We start from the raw sequence: 16,001 nt of genomic DNA, 5'->3' as shown, positions 1-16,001 counted from the left end.
TGGGACATTTTGGAGAGGGGGAAATTCTACATCTACTACAATTACTTACCTTTGATTAGATCTTGATTCTGCTTTCTGGGAGAAACTCCTATGTCCCATGTCCACTGACCTCTATAGCCCTTCATTGTATATAATCATCCTTGGCCACATTTGAGCTAGATCAAGCAGTATGCCCTCCTGTGGCGGGGGTGGGAGGTAGTAGTCTACCTTCTGTTGTTGTAAGCTGAAGATGGCAAAAGTTGTTTTCTAATTTGAACAATTGAACTTTTCCATCTTGGCTTGTGTTTCTTTGAAAGTACAATTCCCTCACAAACCTAGATTTCTGATCTTTTGCTTTCATTTGATTCCATGTGCTAATAATCATAGCCCAAATCCTTTCTCAGTCATAATTCTCAAGATGTATTTCCTTATTTTCTCAGCTCCATCCCACTCTTTCTTTAATTTAATGGTTCCTACACTGAGTTCATTTGAAATTACAGGTGGAAGGGACACATCTTTAAATTTTTTTTTCAACGTTTTTATTTATTTTTGGGACAGAGAGAGACAGAGCATGAACGGGGGAGGGGCAGAGAGAGGGAGACACAGAATCGGAAGCAGGCTCCAGGCTCCGAGCCATCAGCCCAGAGCCTGACGCGGGGCTGGAACTCACGAACCGCGAGATCGTGACCTGGCTGAAGTCGGACGCTTAACCGACTGCGCCACCCAGGCGCCCCTGCAGGGACACATCTTTAATCTGGCCTTTGCCATAGGCTGAGTTGATTTGAGTTCAACTGAAAAATTTTATTGGTTCTTTCCCACTGAAAGCTATTTTTATCCTTACTGTTTGGAGTTTAGAAACAGGCTTTCTAACCCTTCAATCTAAAAATATGTATTCTTTTTTCTTTTCCACTTCCAAATAGCCATTTTTTTCCTGAGTGCATTTTTTTTTTTTTTACAATACCTTGCCAAAGGCAGCCAATAAAGGATCACATACTTCAATACTTGGGCTTATTCTGACCATTTCTCCTAGGGCTATAGGCTGCCCATGGACTGCCTTTCAAGTTATCATGGGTAACCCCTTGTCAAGTATTTTTGTTCTATTCACTACATGTGTCACCATAATTCTAGCTCCTGATATTAGTTTTCTTGTTTTTTTGCTACTTGACTGCTAAACCAATGCCTCATATTTTGCAAATTTGCCATTGAAGCACCCCATTTCTGGCTCAAATCTATACATTAGTCAGAGTAGGCTAACTACTAGAACAAATATTCCTGAATTTCAGTGGCTTAATACACTATTTGATTTTTTGCTTATGTCACAGTTGAATTCTGTGAGTGGCCATTCAAAGATCCAGCTTCCATCTAGTGGTCCTGACATCTTCTTAGACCTCAGGTCCCCAACTAAATCCTCTGAATTTAGTAGGCAGAGGGGGAATAAAGGCAATGTGAAATATTGGGTAGGAGAGTCTGTTTTTAGGAAATTATATCTGGAGGGTCTATATTCCCTTACATCTGGCTGGAAGAAAAACTGAAAAATGTAGTCTAGCTGTGGAAATCACGTTGGTGAAAATTTAGCAGTCTCTAGCACAGCAAAATGTATTAATTTAAAAAAATTAAAAGAGACATACACACAAAACAGATTCTTAAGTACAGAGGACAAACTAGTTGTGGCCAAAGGGGAGGTGGGAGGGGAATGGGTGAAATAAAGGGGATTAAGAGTACACTATTTCAATGAGCACTGAGAAATCTATGGAATTGTTGAATCATTGTATTGTATACCCGAAAAAGAAATCATGAACCAGGAAGGTGTAGGAAACTAGTATCAGGAATGAGGAAGTGGAGAGAGAAAAGAACCAATTCAGCCCCTAAGAGGTAACCTATAGTATAGTGACCCAAGGGCTGGGGACTTTTGGCTTGGTTCTGGGAGGCACTAATATCCAAGAGGATCTGACTCAGGGTTGGGGTAAGACTGTGGCTTAGCTCCAGAAAATGAGGAGGCATTTGGCTACTGCAAAAGGTTTGGAAAGGTGCTTTTATTTTCAAACTCAGGTATGTGACACTCTGTAGTTTAATGCTAGCACACCTGTGTGAGGTTTAACATTAGGAACTGACAGTCAGTTATACATAAATCCAGCATCTCCCTCTCCATTTACTCTTCCAGGCTGTACACAGGATTTTGTGGTAGCCAGAAAGTGAAGGCCCTTTTAAGAAGTGATAACAAAAATGACACAAACAACACATCACTCTGAAACTCAAGGTAGGCACCCAGAGTCCTAGGGCTAAGCAGAAATGTCAGACTTCAGAGACATTTTGAGGGGAATTTTTATTTTAGATCAATATCACCATTGGAAATACAGGGGCCATTTCTCTCCATTTCATTGTTGCTTTGGAAACATTCCAACTGCTTCAGATCGATCTTTGCTTTTCAAAAAAGAAATGCCAGTGAGTACTTTTTCAGGAATGCCCTTGGAAATGTGGTTACTCTTACAGTTCTTTTCTTCAACCTCTCTTACTCATAGAGCACTTTGGGTGAGGGCCTATGTCTGGAAGTACTCTTGAAGGTTTTTCTGTGGAGCAGCTGGAGGTTCAGGAGCTCACTGTAGCTGTTCTCCTGACCTTTGTTTTAATTGGTAACAAAGGTTGGAACCCTGCGGCCAAGTGGACAATGGGCCAGTTCAGCCTGGTCCTTCTATAAGGGAGGCTAAGACTGGACATTGCCAGTATAGAGTCCTGCCCCACAGCTACTGTCTCTGGAGCTCCATTTGCATCGTGTCTGTGGCTCTGAGGGCCTAAAAGATTTTTCAGTGTGTCCAGTCCCCCTGGAATAGGCAGGGAAAACCATCCATCCAAATCCCCAAAGTCCCTCTGCTTTGATCTACACCTCTTTACCTTAATGGCACTTTCTTGGTCAACCCTGGCTTGGGCTTCTCCCACAGTGGTTTTTTAGTCACTGTAAAGGATGCCATTACCCTCCCCGCCCCTGCTCCCCACCCCTTCCCCCTCCGCAACAACAGCATGCTGTTTTATAGTAGGGCTGATCTAGGTGGGTCTTTCTGAAAGGAGTGGTTGCATCAAGCCCAGTCCTTGAGCTTGGAAATTGTGTTGCTAGTTAGGTCTCATTTCTGCTCTCTCACAGAGTAGACTGAAAAATATTAGAATAAATTGAAGCTAATAAAGATGTTATTTTTCTCACTGAGATAGTGGCAATGATGGTGCTAGAACTGGGAGGTATGCAAAATGTCAGCTTCCCCAGGCTACTCTCCACAACCTTGAATGCTCACTTGTTCTTTTGATCAACATTTAATAACACCCTCCCATACATCAGCAGCCATCATGCTAGGTACCTACCCCAGAGAATGGGTAAGATATGGTTCTTGTCTTTGAGGAAAAATAGGGAGACAGACACTTAAATAAGTCATTGTGATATACTGTCACAACAGTAAATAATGAAGATGTTTAAAAAGTGTCAGCAGAGGAGGGTGTAACCTATTATGTGGGGTATGGTAGGAAGTTGGAGGGAAGCCATCAAAGCCTGTGCGTCAGGGATAATTTTTGCACTTGGTCCTGAAGGATGACCAGCAGAAAAGAGGAGAATGGCAAAAGAAAAACTAGTGAGTGGAGGAACAGAACTATGAGAAAACAGTTTAGTCTGGGAACCAGAAATAGTTTGGAGTGGTTGGAGGGCTACTTGGGGAAGTGGGAGTGAAACATAAGGCATGCAGTTAGGAGACCATTGGAAAAGGCAATTTTGTGCAGGGGCCAGTCTGCCTGGATATGAGTTCCAGGCCCATAATTTACTAACTGGATGTCCTTGGCAAGTTAGTTGTGTTTTTTGTGCTTCAGTTTCCTTATCTGAAAATGGGGAGGGTGGTACCCACCTCATTGTTTTTTCTTTTCTTTTCTTCTTTCTTTTTTTTTTTTGAGGATTAAATGAATTAATACCTATATAATACATAGAACAGTGTTTGGCTCATAGTAAGTTCTATATGAGTGTTAGCAACAAAACAAACAACATCAACAACAAAACAAAAACAAGAGCAGAACAATAAAACCCACAAGAAACCAACACCCCTCAAAACTGATAAGGGATGAATGAAGGCAGTGGCTGTAAAGGTGGAGCAAGAAGTCAAATTGGAAATGGGATGTGCTCCCTCAGTTTTATGGTGAACAATTAGAATGCTCTGAAATGTGTACTTGGGTTGGAAACCCATTTGAACTGAAGCACTAAGGTGCAACTGCACATGTGGTTGTGGGCACACGAGGGCTAAAATCACACATGAGAGGTGGGTTCTCAATGGTAGAGGACAAATAGGGAATAGACTGTTGTACAACAGCTTAGAATTAGCACTTGAAATGGCGACCAGCAAGTTCACTGTTGCAGCCATGAGTTTTCAGTGTCTTCAAACATCTTAAATCAATGTGGAGAGCTCATTGAACAGGTGCCTGGTGACTGCCCCACACCTAGTGAAAAATCTGTGGGTTGTTTTATCCAGAACACACACCTAGAGCACACGTTTGGAGGGTTGTTGGCTTCATGCACATGCATGCTATGTGTATGTGTGTGCTGTGTGTGCATACAGATGCATATATGTTAACTCACATCTTCCCATTTCATTTCAAGCACTGATCTAAATTCAGCCTAAATATTTTTCTGAGAAACCTTCCCTACTTCTGTAAAGAGAAACTCTGGTTCCAAAGGGGAGGCAGGGAGGCTGAAGAAGAGTCAGTGAGAATGAGATGGGAAATGGGATGATATTCATGTTGACTCCAAATTCTAGGTCTGATCCTCAAGGTCAGAGTTAGCCTTTGGGCATAATTCTTCTTGATTTCTGACTACAGAGAGGAAAAAGGGGAGGGAGAGTGAACTTCTTACTGTTTTCTGCAGTGAAGGTGTTTTATTTCCCCCTGCCATCTGAGCTAGGGGCAGATGACTTTCCCTTCTGTTAGAGTTCCTTGGTGAAGGTGACTTCATCCGCCAGAAGTGTTCCCAGGGCAGTTTTGTTGATCCTCCAAAAACATCAGTTACTGTGTATGCATAGCTCCCACACGGTTGCTGAGTATGAAAGAACCCTGCTTATTTCCTGATAGGCTGGTGCCAGCATGCCCACAACTGGCCTGAAACATATGCTTGGGAAAAGAGCAGTCAGCTATGTGCTGGAGCAGGGCACTGACTGGGTGTCAGGTTTCCTACTGCTCTGCAGGTTGCTCATGCTGGAGTCCTGAGCTCCACCACGAGTCCCTCTGGGCTGCCGAGCAAGTTGATCTCCCATGGGGCCCATCAGCCTGCTCCACACAAGAGTTATAGGAACTGTAGAGTCCCAACACAACAGTCAAGACCAGCATCACTGTGGCCATCATCCAGATGACTTGCCAGTGCTGACACAGTTTGGGATACATGACTTGTAAGAAATGAACCAATTCTTCAAGTTTGCTGTCAAATGAAAAAATAGGAGAAGGGCTTAGTATATTGGGCACATTAAAATTTTTCCCCAGGTGATTCTGATGCCACCAGTCCATAGCCTTGATGTTGGGAGCTCCTGGGCTAGAATACTCCATTTACTTGTTTGATCATACATACATACATACATACCCTGATCTATTCATGAGATGATCATTAATGTCTGAACTCTCCCAACCCCAGGATACAAGGTTAGCTGACCCACACTCCCTTGCATGCAGATGGGACCAGCATCTTTTCTGCACTTAGTGTTATTTAGTGATCAGTTTCAAGTTCTACTCTGTCCCCTGTCTCTGTGCTCCAGTGCATATTTTGTTCCACATCTGACTGTGTTCAGAATAGAAGAGCTGTGCTAAACCCTTAGAAGACCCTCCATGTTCAATGATAAATGACAAGGAACCAAATCAACCTCAAGAGTTCACTTCAAACCATCCCAGGGGCAACCAGAAGACTAGTAGCCTCTAGCAACCTCTCAGTGGCTTATTCCAGATGTTTTCTCAACACCATTAGTCTTCATTCTCTTCATTAATCCTTTCTTCTTCTTCTTCTTCTTCTTCTTCTTCTTCTTCTTCTTCTTCTCCCTTCTCCACTCTCTTTTTTCTCTTTCCTCCTTCCCTTTCATCTGTCTCCCTCTCCATTTTCTGGCTGCCTCATTCCCCCTTTCCTTCTTGCTCTCTTCCCAATTGCCTTTCAACTTCCCCTCTCTCTTTGTAGCCTAGTGAAAAGACACTTGGTCATATGGCCTGCTTTACAGAATCTATTCTTCAAGCTCTGTAGGGAAATCCTGCACACATTCATTAGGCTAGAATTTTTTCTGTTTCCAATCCCTGATCTATGTTTTATAATAATGTAAAAAATAAGGTTACTGAGGATCACCAAATGGAGGAGGTGAGAAAAGTGACAAGAAGGCTTTCTGAAGGCTCACGTAGATACCGAAATATGTGGGCCATTTGCTGAGAAGTAGACAGCTCTAATATAGTTTGTAGAAAAAATATGCTTAATGACCCATGGAAAAAACTCAACAAATACCTTCCTTGGAAAGAGACCAGAGGCTCTGAGTGCCTGTCTTGGATGCTAAGGTACTGATTGGTTTCTCTTCCACATGGAAACTATTCAATGATTGTTTCAGGAAGAGTTAAGCAAAGCCAAACAGCGCACATTAGCTGAGGTGAAATTCACTGGCCATTTTCACAACTGTTGGGAAGGGATAGCTTGGAAATGGAAGATTTTTTTCTTTCATCCCTATTTAGAGTCCTTAGTTTCTACTTAGATATAATTGGATGCTAAAATGCAGTCCTTTTGGGCCATATTCCATGCTCCAAAACAAGCATCTAGGGTTGGGAGAATCCCACTGTAACCCTACTCTTAAGTGGGACTTCAGAGGAGGATGCCAAGATCTAGCTTTGTGACCCTTAGCTGGTCCCCAATTTCTAGCTTATAAAAGAATAAGAAATAGAATTAGATTAGAAATGGAATCCCTGTGGAAATCAATTTTTTTAAATCTCCTATAGGGAGGGGTGAAGTGGCTTCCCCTTCACCTGGGCCTAGGGAGAGGGGCTTCAGAGACACTGCTGGAGAATTCAACATGTTGAGGTCTGGGGGACACAGTGGACTGGTGTGTGCCTCACACATGAGCAATTCGAAGAGCAAAAATCTTTCTGATGTGCTTGATGGCATCAGAATAGTGGGCCATGATAGAGAAAACTATCCTACCCATAGTGGGCCAAAGGTACATGTTTCACCTTGACTGGATATAGTTAGGATAAGGAGAGATGGCTTGGGGCATCACAGATCCTGCTCAAAATTTCTACCTAAAAGCTGAACAGTAAAGATATACTTCCAGCTACCTGAGGACTGAGAGGGATTTTAAGTGGCCAGCTAGCTAAAAGACATGCATTCAACCTCATAGAGGGACCAGCAGCTGAGCGGATCTCAGCCACGGTGTGAATGTGTGTGTATGCTGGGAGGTGGGAGGAGTAGTTTTCTCTAGAGGTCCCATAAAGCAATACACTAATCAAAGTCAGCAAGTCAGCTTTAAACCCCTGCCAAGCCCTGGAGCCTGCTCACAGTACAATTCAAGTAATACCTTTCCTACCCCTTCATCTCAATTCCCTTTCCCAGAATTGATTCTAGAGAGTCAGGTGCTGCATTTGGTGAAGCTTAGGCAGGGGGGAGGGTAGAGACAAAGAAACCATGCTCCCCTGCCTGCTATATAGGCTTCCTTCTTGAAGCAGACGAGTTGGGGGAGAAAAGAGGTTCAATTTTTAAGTTCAGGCTTTTGACTATTTTAGGGAACTGGCTATTTTAATTAATGAAATGAGATTATTCTTGGAACTTAAACTTGACAAGAGGAGTTCTGCTTTCTGAGAGTTACCGGAAAAGTAAAGGAATCTGCCTAACATTATCTTAACCCCATGGAGCAGATTTGAATAGGCAGAAAAGGCTAACATTTTCTATTGCACTTTGTTTCTCTTGTTTAATGTATCATATAAATGTCAGAAGACTGTATTCTCTATTTTAATATAGTTAAGATATTGGGTTGATTCACCCTATGTTCATTTAAGCTGATACTCCAGAAAATACTATTTATAACAGATTACATTATTATACAATTAATGCTTGAACAAGTTGGAACTGTATGGACCCACTTTTATGCAACATTTAAAAAAATAAATACAATATAGTACTGTAAATGTATTTTCTCTTCCTTACAATTTTCTTAATAACATTTTCCTTTCTCAAGCTTACTTTATTGTAAAAATACACTGTATAATATGTATAACATACAAAATATGTGTTAACTATTATTGGTAAGGCTTTAGGTCAACAGTATGCAATTAGTAGTAAGTTTTTGAGGAATCAAATGTTATACGTGGGTTTTTTACTGTGTGGAGGATGGATACCCCTAACCCTCACATTGTTCAGGGGTCAACTGTATATTATTATAACAGAGGAGAAATTCAGACAAAAAAGACTATAGTGTTTGATGTGGAATCTCTTAACTAAGGTTCACTGCTGGGGTTAGCCCAGTATTTTTAAAATACATTAATTAGGATGTGGAACTTTTAATAACTTTAGACCTTCCTTATTAATGCAATGCCAAAATTTCATGGGGAAAATCATGTTTGAGTGCAGGTGCCTGCAGGCAACCATATGTCTACAGGACTCAGGAATGATTGCCTGGCATTGAAGACAACAGGCTCTCAGAACCAGTCTCCTTTGGTGACAGGTGAGGAAGGAGCTCTATATAACTATGAGCAGGCAGTTCATATGCTAGCAGTGTTAGTTGTTACAGAGAAGATGATGCCACACCCTGGGCCTGAAAAGGGGAAGCTACACCCCTGTAATGAAGGACAAGGACACTTTTGAAGTCTGTGCTGATGTCTGGTATCCATCATTTAAGATACAAGCATGTTCTCAAGATCAAAAAGTAAATCAAGGAGGGAGAAAAGGTTAGGAGAGAGAACAAGTCCTCTCAGGATTGGCAGGACCAAGAGGACACTTTTGGATGATGGATGTGAAAGACAGCCATTGCCATGTGCTGCTGACCAGGAGATAGACAGAGAGGGACTCAGGCCCAGACTTACTTCCCCTGCGGTTTCACAAAATGGGACAGAGCTACTCATTGGCTGAGATCAAATTAGCTAGATAAGGATTCCAGTCCTGTGCTTTGTAAACCAAACTGTTGATATCCCATGTACCCTATTTAATTTTCTTTTGTTCTTTCTTGGTATGTGGAAGTGTTAGAAGTTCTAGCCTGTCTTAGCTGTATTCAAAGAAGCCAAAGAAAGAGCTGTTGTCCAGGCCTGGGCTTGACTACATTAAAGTGACCTCTAAAAAAATGTAGTGATCTCTAAAAAATAAGAGCAGAGGTAGATTCCTTAAGGAATCTACTCCTGAAATCATTGTTGCACTATATGCTAACTAATTTGGATGTAAATTAAAAAAAATAAAATAAAATAAATAAGAGCAGGGGACCCCCAAGAGGGAGAGATGTAAGGAGACTAGAATCCAGTTGCTTGGAGTAGGGACTGTGCTTTCACTGTCAAAACTTAGGGGTTCTTTCATTAGGGGAGATGGTGCATCCTAGCATAGGTTTGCTTTCAACAGGGAAGGATTTTCTCCAGCTCTCCTAGACTGCTCTTCCCTTGAACACTAGGCTTGACCCATGCAGGCTGAGACCTCTCACTCTGGCTGAATCTTCCACCAAATGGGCTCTATTGACTGTTCCTATGTGCTTTGAAGCATATCTGTCTCACTTCTAATCTTTATTCTATTAACTTACTCACTGCACACATGTGATTTCAAACTAACTGGTCAAGCAATGAGGCACAGACACATACCCTGTTTGAATTTTAGCAGCTGAATAGATAATTATCATTTTGGCAGGAGCCACCCTGGACTCCAAGATAGCTCGGGGGGGGGCGGGCTCTAAAAACAAAGATTTTAATGAAGTGTTCCAGGTTTTCTATAACCACATTTCTAAAAATCAAAACTGAAGACTAATAGAAACAGTGAGGCAGAATGTATGAAATTGGGGCTATGGTTAAAATCCAGGACCCTTATGAGGGCACAATTAGGACAAGATGCAGGATCTATTCAATATTTGTTTACATGTTTAATGTTTTCCCCCGATTTAGGGAAACAGACACTCGAAGTATAAAGTATATCAAAAAAGAAAGCCCAAGTATTTCCAATCCAAGTGGAACCTGTTGGAGACTCACCTTTGCCAATGAGTTGAGTGGGTCTCCTACCCCTATGTGTTCTCTCTGCTCCTGTTCCTGTAAGAAACCACCTCTAAGGCTTCATGACAGCTCCCTTAACCTTGGCTCTTTCATGGGAATATCTGGGAAATGAGCTAACTGTGGTTGGGCTAGGGGGGACTCCAGTCAGTTTCTTAGTCCTAAGTTCTTGATTGCTGTTGGCCTCACTCTTGACCACCTCTGACCCCTCAGCTCTTGAAAACATTTCTTTTTTAACTATTTTGGCTCCTTCCTCTGCTTCTTTCCCAAAATAAGTGCCCTTCTTGGTTTCTATTGGCTGCTCACTTGGACCCTAGACCCACTGTTGCCCTGGAGTAGCACCTCTCAGGATGCTGTGCAGTTAAATAAATTGTGACCCATTTCAGCAATGGCAAGGGCTCCAACCTGCTTCTTTGGTTCTTTTCCTCTTCCTCAGTTTCTTCTGCCTCTTCAGCTTCCTCAAGACTCTCACCTTTCTGTTCTTCTTCCTCTTCCTTCAGGTCTTGAAGCTCTTTGGTCTTCTTTAGACCTTCCTGGTATCTGCAGGGTGAAAAGGAACAATGGAGTCTGGAAAGGCGAGGCACAGAGCATCCTTTCCTGAGTTCCTAGAGGTGGGAACTTGAACACCTCCAATAATTATACACTTCCTGTAGTTCTACACAACAGGAAAAAGCTGGGAAGCTCCACTGAATCCCAAGGTGGCTCATGTCAGTGCAATTTCCCCTCATTCCTCACTCATCTTTCCTGTTTATATGTGAATATGTGGCAAAATTGACAGGGAAAAATGTAGGTGCAGAGTCTCCTGATTGGGTTCTTATCCTACAAAATATTCAGCAGGGAGAACAGTGTGTTTGCTTTCTGTGTAACCTGGATGCTTCAGCTTTTCACCTATAAAATGGACAGGGTGGCCCCCATTTCATGGCTATGGGAATGTTTTGAGGCAGTGCCGGGCATATAGCTTGACCTAGGGAAGGTGACACCCATCACAATAGCTTGTTGGGAAGTTTTATGGAAGTGATAAGCACATACTAGGCCTAGGGAGGTACTCAGTAAATGTTTACAAAGTCAAAGGAGGTATTTACCCCCATACATGCTTAGTATAGAGGATAGTTGTGGGTAAAAAAGATGGCTTCCAAAGAGACATCCTTCTGATGTTATTCTTGTAGGATCAGTATTACCCTGAACATATTCTTTTTGATTGTCCTACAGCTGAATGTTTAAGGCAAGCTCAGTTTGGCTAGGGGAATCCCACCACATTGTATATGACTGCCATATAGATGCCCACAAGTTCCATGTAAGTGGGAAGCTATGTCTCTCTCAGAAGCTGTGAAGACTTTCTTCACAGAAATGTGAAGAAATGGATGTGTAGAAATGGATGTGAAGAAAAGGATGCTATGCCAGAATTATGTTAGAGATAATTCTCTACCTGGATGGACTTGGGCCCTCCTCAGTACTCCGTCCCCTCAGTGACTGACAATGGGCCACAGTGTTATTGAAGCTCAATAGGGGACAGTTGGAAGTTGAGAGGACTCCAGTTTACAGGAAGAAGAGATGACAGGGGAAGTTCTAAGAAGTAGAGTTACAGCTGCTCCTGGGATTGTTGGTAGCAATATGACTCCTCTGAGCACGTGTCAGGAAGCCTCAGGCACCACCAAGAGGAACCCACCCAGGGGCCTTAGTTCCAGACCATTCTGAGCAGTGGCATCCTGGTGGCTTTCTGCCTAAAAAGAGGGCAGTCTAATTATTGCCTAACCACACCCTCTCACCCTGCTTCCTCCTGTCCTTCCTGTGGAACAGTACTGCTCTTTTCAGTAGTTCCTTACTGAAGCAAGGAGGTCCTAGGGCCACTGGTTTCTTCCCTAAATCCTCTAAGAAACAGGAAAAGCACATGGCAAGGTATCTTCTGAGACCTACCAGGTGACCTCTGGGTGGACAAAGTCTGACTCACCCCTTGTTGTAAGCTTCTTCCTCCATCCTGGCCGTAGTCTCCTGGCTAATCTCCACGCAGCTCAAAGTTGGCATGGGAGCAGAGGCTTCACAATCTGGGTCTGCATTTGTCTTTCCACTAGTGAGAAGAGGGAAGTACAGGGTGTCCTTTCAGGGAAAGACTCGGTGTCTGAAAACCAAACCATGTCTTTGGCCTGATTCCTGATCAGAAGTGAGGAAACTCATTCTTGATTGAGTTCATTTTTTTTTTTAATTTTTTTTCAATGTTTATTTATTTTTGGGACAGAGAGAGACAGAGCATGAACGGGGGAGGGGCAGAGAGAGAGGGAGACACAGAATCGGAAACAGGCTCCAGGCTCTGAGCCATCAGCCCAGAGCCTGACGCGGGGCTCGAACTCACGGACCGCGAGATCGTGACCTGGCTGAAGTCGGACCCTTAACCGACTGCGCCACCCAGGCGCCCTGATTGAGTTCATTTCAATCCTTCTACTTTGAGACAAGATTTTATAAAGGTCCTCGCCCAAGAACCCTCCCTAGACATCCAAACATCAAATAATGTTTGGGTATTATCCCAGGTCCCTTTTTCTTCATGCTCTGAAATCCACCTTTATTCTTACTCCAGGAGATGCTATAAGTGGACAGATGGTTTTTGGGAGCTCCACAGCACTTAGATTAGGAAGATGGAGGTGGACCAAAATGTTCAGAGTTATTCCATTCCTGTAGTCCATCTTTTGCTTCATTCATTTAAATATCTACTGAGTACTGACTAAGTCACAGGCACCTTGCAATGTGCTAGGGATACATCAGATAATTAAAAAAAAAAAAAAAAAAGCATTTTTCAACATGAGCTTAGCGGGAGAGAATGCCCCAAAAGAGGAAGGAAAAAAATATGTAGTTAATTATAGATTGTGATAACTTTTATGAAAGAAACAAACTCTGTGGTGCAGAAAACAATAAGGGGAGGATATTCTTAGATTGAATGCTCATAAAAGACCTCTCTGAAGTGGAGTAACTGAAACACAGACCTGAAAGGTGAAAAGTCAGCCATATCTGTAGCAGAGGGGAGATCATCCTCGGGGGAGGTTGCAGGATATGTGCAGACCCTGAGACACAAAAGATGCAAAGATATTTGAAGAACTAAAAAGAGGCAATGAGGCAGGAGTTAGCTTTTGGACAAGATAAATTTTCCATGCCAGTGAAGTATCCAGGTGGAGATGTCAAGTAGGTAGTTGGATATACCAAAGTGAGTTGGAGAAGAGCTCTAGAGGCTAGAGATACCGTTTGGTGTCATCAGAATATAGATGACATTTAAAGCCAGGGGAATGGATAAGATTGTCTAGGGAGACAGTATGAGGAAACATGAGAAGAGGACCCAGAACCAAGCTCTGAGCAGCTCTGCTGTTAGCTCAGGTGGAGAAAGAACCTACAGAGGAGACTGAGGAGTAGCAGCCAGAGAGGTAAGTGGAAACCAGAAGAGTTGTGAAGTCCTGGGAACCAAGAGAGGAGAGCATGTCAAGGAGGAAGAGTTAAGTGTGTCACACATTCACTTCTGAGAGTCCACGTCAGATGAGTCCAGAAAAAGTGATTATTAGATTTGATAATATGGAGGTCAAGAGGAGCTTTAGTGAAATGATAGGAGCCAAAGACAGATTGAAATGATGAGAAAGAGGAAGATCTAGACACAATAATTTGATTGGAAAGGAGAGTAAAAGAGTGTGTTGTGAAGATACATAGCTGAAGAAGTGGGTCAAGGGATGAAAGCACATTTGAATTTGGATATAAATGTTCCAGTCGAAGGGATGAGAGAAAGGGGATGACCAAAGGAACAAATTATTTGAAAAGAGAGGTAGGAAAGACCTACCTTAGAAAGGTAGATAAACTTTCCTCCAAAGGGAGGAAAGAGATTGAAGATGGTGGGCTGGGGATCTGGTGAAGGAAGAGGAGAGGGTTCCTATCTAATAGCTTAAATTTTCTCTATAAAATGTAAGTAAGACAAGGTCATATGCTGAGAGTGAGTGGCAGAGAGGCCTAAGAACATTTGAGAAGAGAGGAGAAGGTATGAATGAGTCATGTGAGAAGGAGGAAAACAAATATGCTAGAAAATCATAGTAGGATGGCTGGCAGTGCTAGGAGTCCATTTGAAGTATGGGAGCATGAGTTTAAAGGAAGTATCCTGATGGCCATGCCTCCCCTATAAATCCTGCAGCCCACCTACATGTCTGAAATCCCAATGGGAGTCATGTCTTGGAGGAGCCCTCAAACAAGGCAAAACAGTGAGCTGAGCTTTTCAGCCAGGACTCTGAAAGACCGCAGCTGCTATTTGCCCGCACCTCTCAGATAGGCTTTACGAGTGAGCCTTATATTTTCTCATTCTTGGCATCAGTTTCCCACCTCATAGTTTTCCTCAGACCTTGTAAAATTTACATTTCATCAGGATGGAAACCAAAACCCATTGTGAACAAGAAAGATAACACTCTAAAAATATCAGCTATTCATAACATTTCTCCTTTTGCAAATTACATTATCCACTCCCTTCCATGTGACCTTTGCCTAATGTGCAGTTTCCTATTTGTGCAAATGATTGGAACAGAGAAGAAAAACATAGTTACAGCCAAGGGCAGGGAAAGCAATTCTTTTATGAAATATATTTATATATTAGAAATGAAATAGCGATATCAGGCTTTTAATTTCTTTTACCTGCTGCTGACAACCCAAGAGGTTAGTGACAAACATGCATGAAGGAGGATAGTGGAGTGTAGAGGAAAAGAACCTACATGAGGCAAACATGGGTTCAAATTCCAGCTCCAATATATGCAAATTCTTAACTCTTACTGAACTTTAGATTCTTCAACTGTAAAATGAGGATAATATTATATGTACCTGATGATAGTAGGATAGGAATCAGTGAAGAAACGGAAGGGGCACCTGGCTCAGTGAATTAAGTGTCTGACTTTTGGTTTTGGCTCAGGTCATGATCTCACCACTCACGAGTTCAGGCCCTGCATTGGACTCTACACTGACACTGTGGAGCCTGCTTGGGATTCCTTCTCCCTCTCTCTCTGCCCTTCCCCCACTCACTCTGTCTCTCTGTCTCAAAAATAAATAAACATTAAAAAAAAAGAAATATAAGTAAATTTTTTGGAATATGTTACTCAACTGATATTTATTATCATCATCATCATCATCACAATTAGTTATGTAACAAATTTATTGGTAAATTTTGGGAGCAATCTGAGGTTCTTTCAAACCTGATCCATAAAAATATCCAAGCTGATAAATACCAGGTGATTATTTACATCTTTAATGGAGAGCTTGATTTATATTACTCTGACATTTCAGAATCAAAGGAATTCAAACTTTCACTGTCCTCAGGTCACTGCTCTCTGGAGACTAAATCTTTTCCCTGGTAGATCCAGGAAACCCATTTCAGTGACCCTTTATTTTTTATTTTTTTTTATTTTTTATATATGAGGTTTATTGTCAAATTGGTTTCCATACAACACCCAGTGCTCATCCCAAAAGGTGCCCTCCTCAATACCCATCACCCACCCTCTCCTCCCTCCCACCCCCCATCAACCCTTAGTTTGTTCTCAGTTCTCAACAGTCTCTTATGCTTTGGCTCTCTCCCACTCTAACGTCTTTTTTTTTTTTCCTTCCCCTCCCCCATGGGTTCCTGTTAAGTTTCTCAGGATCCACACAAGAGTGAAACCATATGGTATCTGTCTTTCTCTGTATGGCTTATTTCACTTAGCATCACACTCTCCAGTCCGTAGCAATCTCTTACTCGACACATCCCCAAAGGCAAGGGAATTAAAAGCAAAAGTGAATTACTGGGACCTTATGAAGATAAAAAGCTTCTGCACAGCAAAGGAAAC

At 42.3% G+C, this 16,001-nt stretch overlaps 1 protein-coding gene and 1 long non-coding RNA gene across 15 annotated transcripts in view; one reads left to right on the top strand and one right to left on the bottom strand.

The window, feature by feature from the left end:
* Nucleotides 1-16,001, top strand: part of LOC121018225 (uncharacterized) — a 190,622-nt gene that overhangs the window by 47,191 nt on the left and 127,430 nt on the right. The gene's annotated exons all lie outside the window — the stretch shown is intronic.
* The window catches only part of IRAG1 (inositol 1,4,5-triphosphate receptor associated 1), a 125,298-nt gene continuing 111,289 nt past the window's right edge, over nucleotides 1,993-16,001 (bottom strand). For 8 of the 13 annotated variants that reach the window (XM_040456884.1, XM_040456872.1, XM_040456875.1 and 5 more), the window contains 4 exons: nucleotides 13,152-13,229; nucleotides 12,128-12,244; nucleotides 10,585-10,719; nucleotides 1,993-5,410 (listed from right to left, as the gene is read on the bottom strand). In XM_040456884.1, coding sequence (XP_040312818.1) covers nucleotides 5,167-5,410; nucleotides 10,585-10,719; nucleotides 12,128-12,244; nucleotides 13,152-13,229 — 574 coding nt within the window. In that variant the 3' untranslated portion in view covers nucleotides 1,993-5,166. The remainder of the gene's footprint in view (nucleotides 5,411-10,584; nucleotides 10,720-12,127; nucleotides 12,245-13,151; nucleotides 13,230-16,001) is intronic. The other 5 variants (XM_040456879.1, XM_040456881.1, XM_040456883.1 and 2 more) reach the window with 2 other exon arrangements.

The sequence above is a fragment of the Herpailurus yagouaroundi genome, unplaced genomic scaffold (assembly GCF_014898765.1).
Source record: "Herpailurus yagouaroundi ecotype Mexico unplaced genomic scaffold, PumYag 218, whole genome shotgun sequence".
Taxonomy (NCBI): Eukaryota; Metazoa; Chordata; class Mammalia; order Carnivora; family Felidae; genus Herpailurus; species Herpailurus yagouaroundi.
Note: the sequence above shows the minus strand (reverse complement) of the source record. Positions and strands in the feature narration are given on the sequence as shown.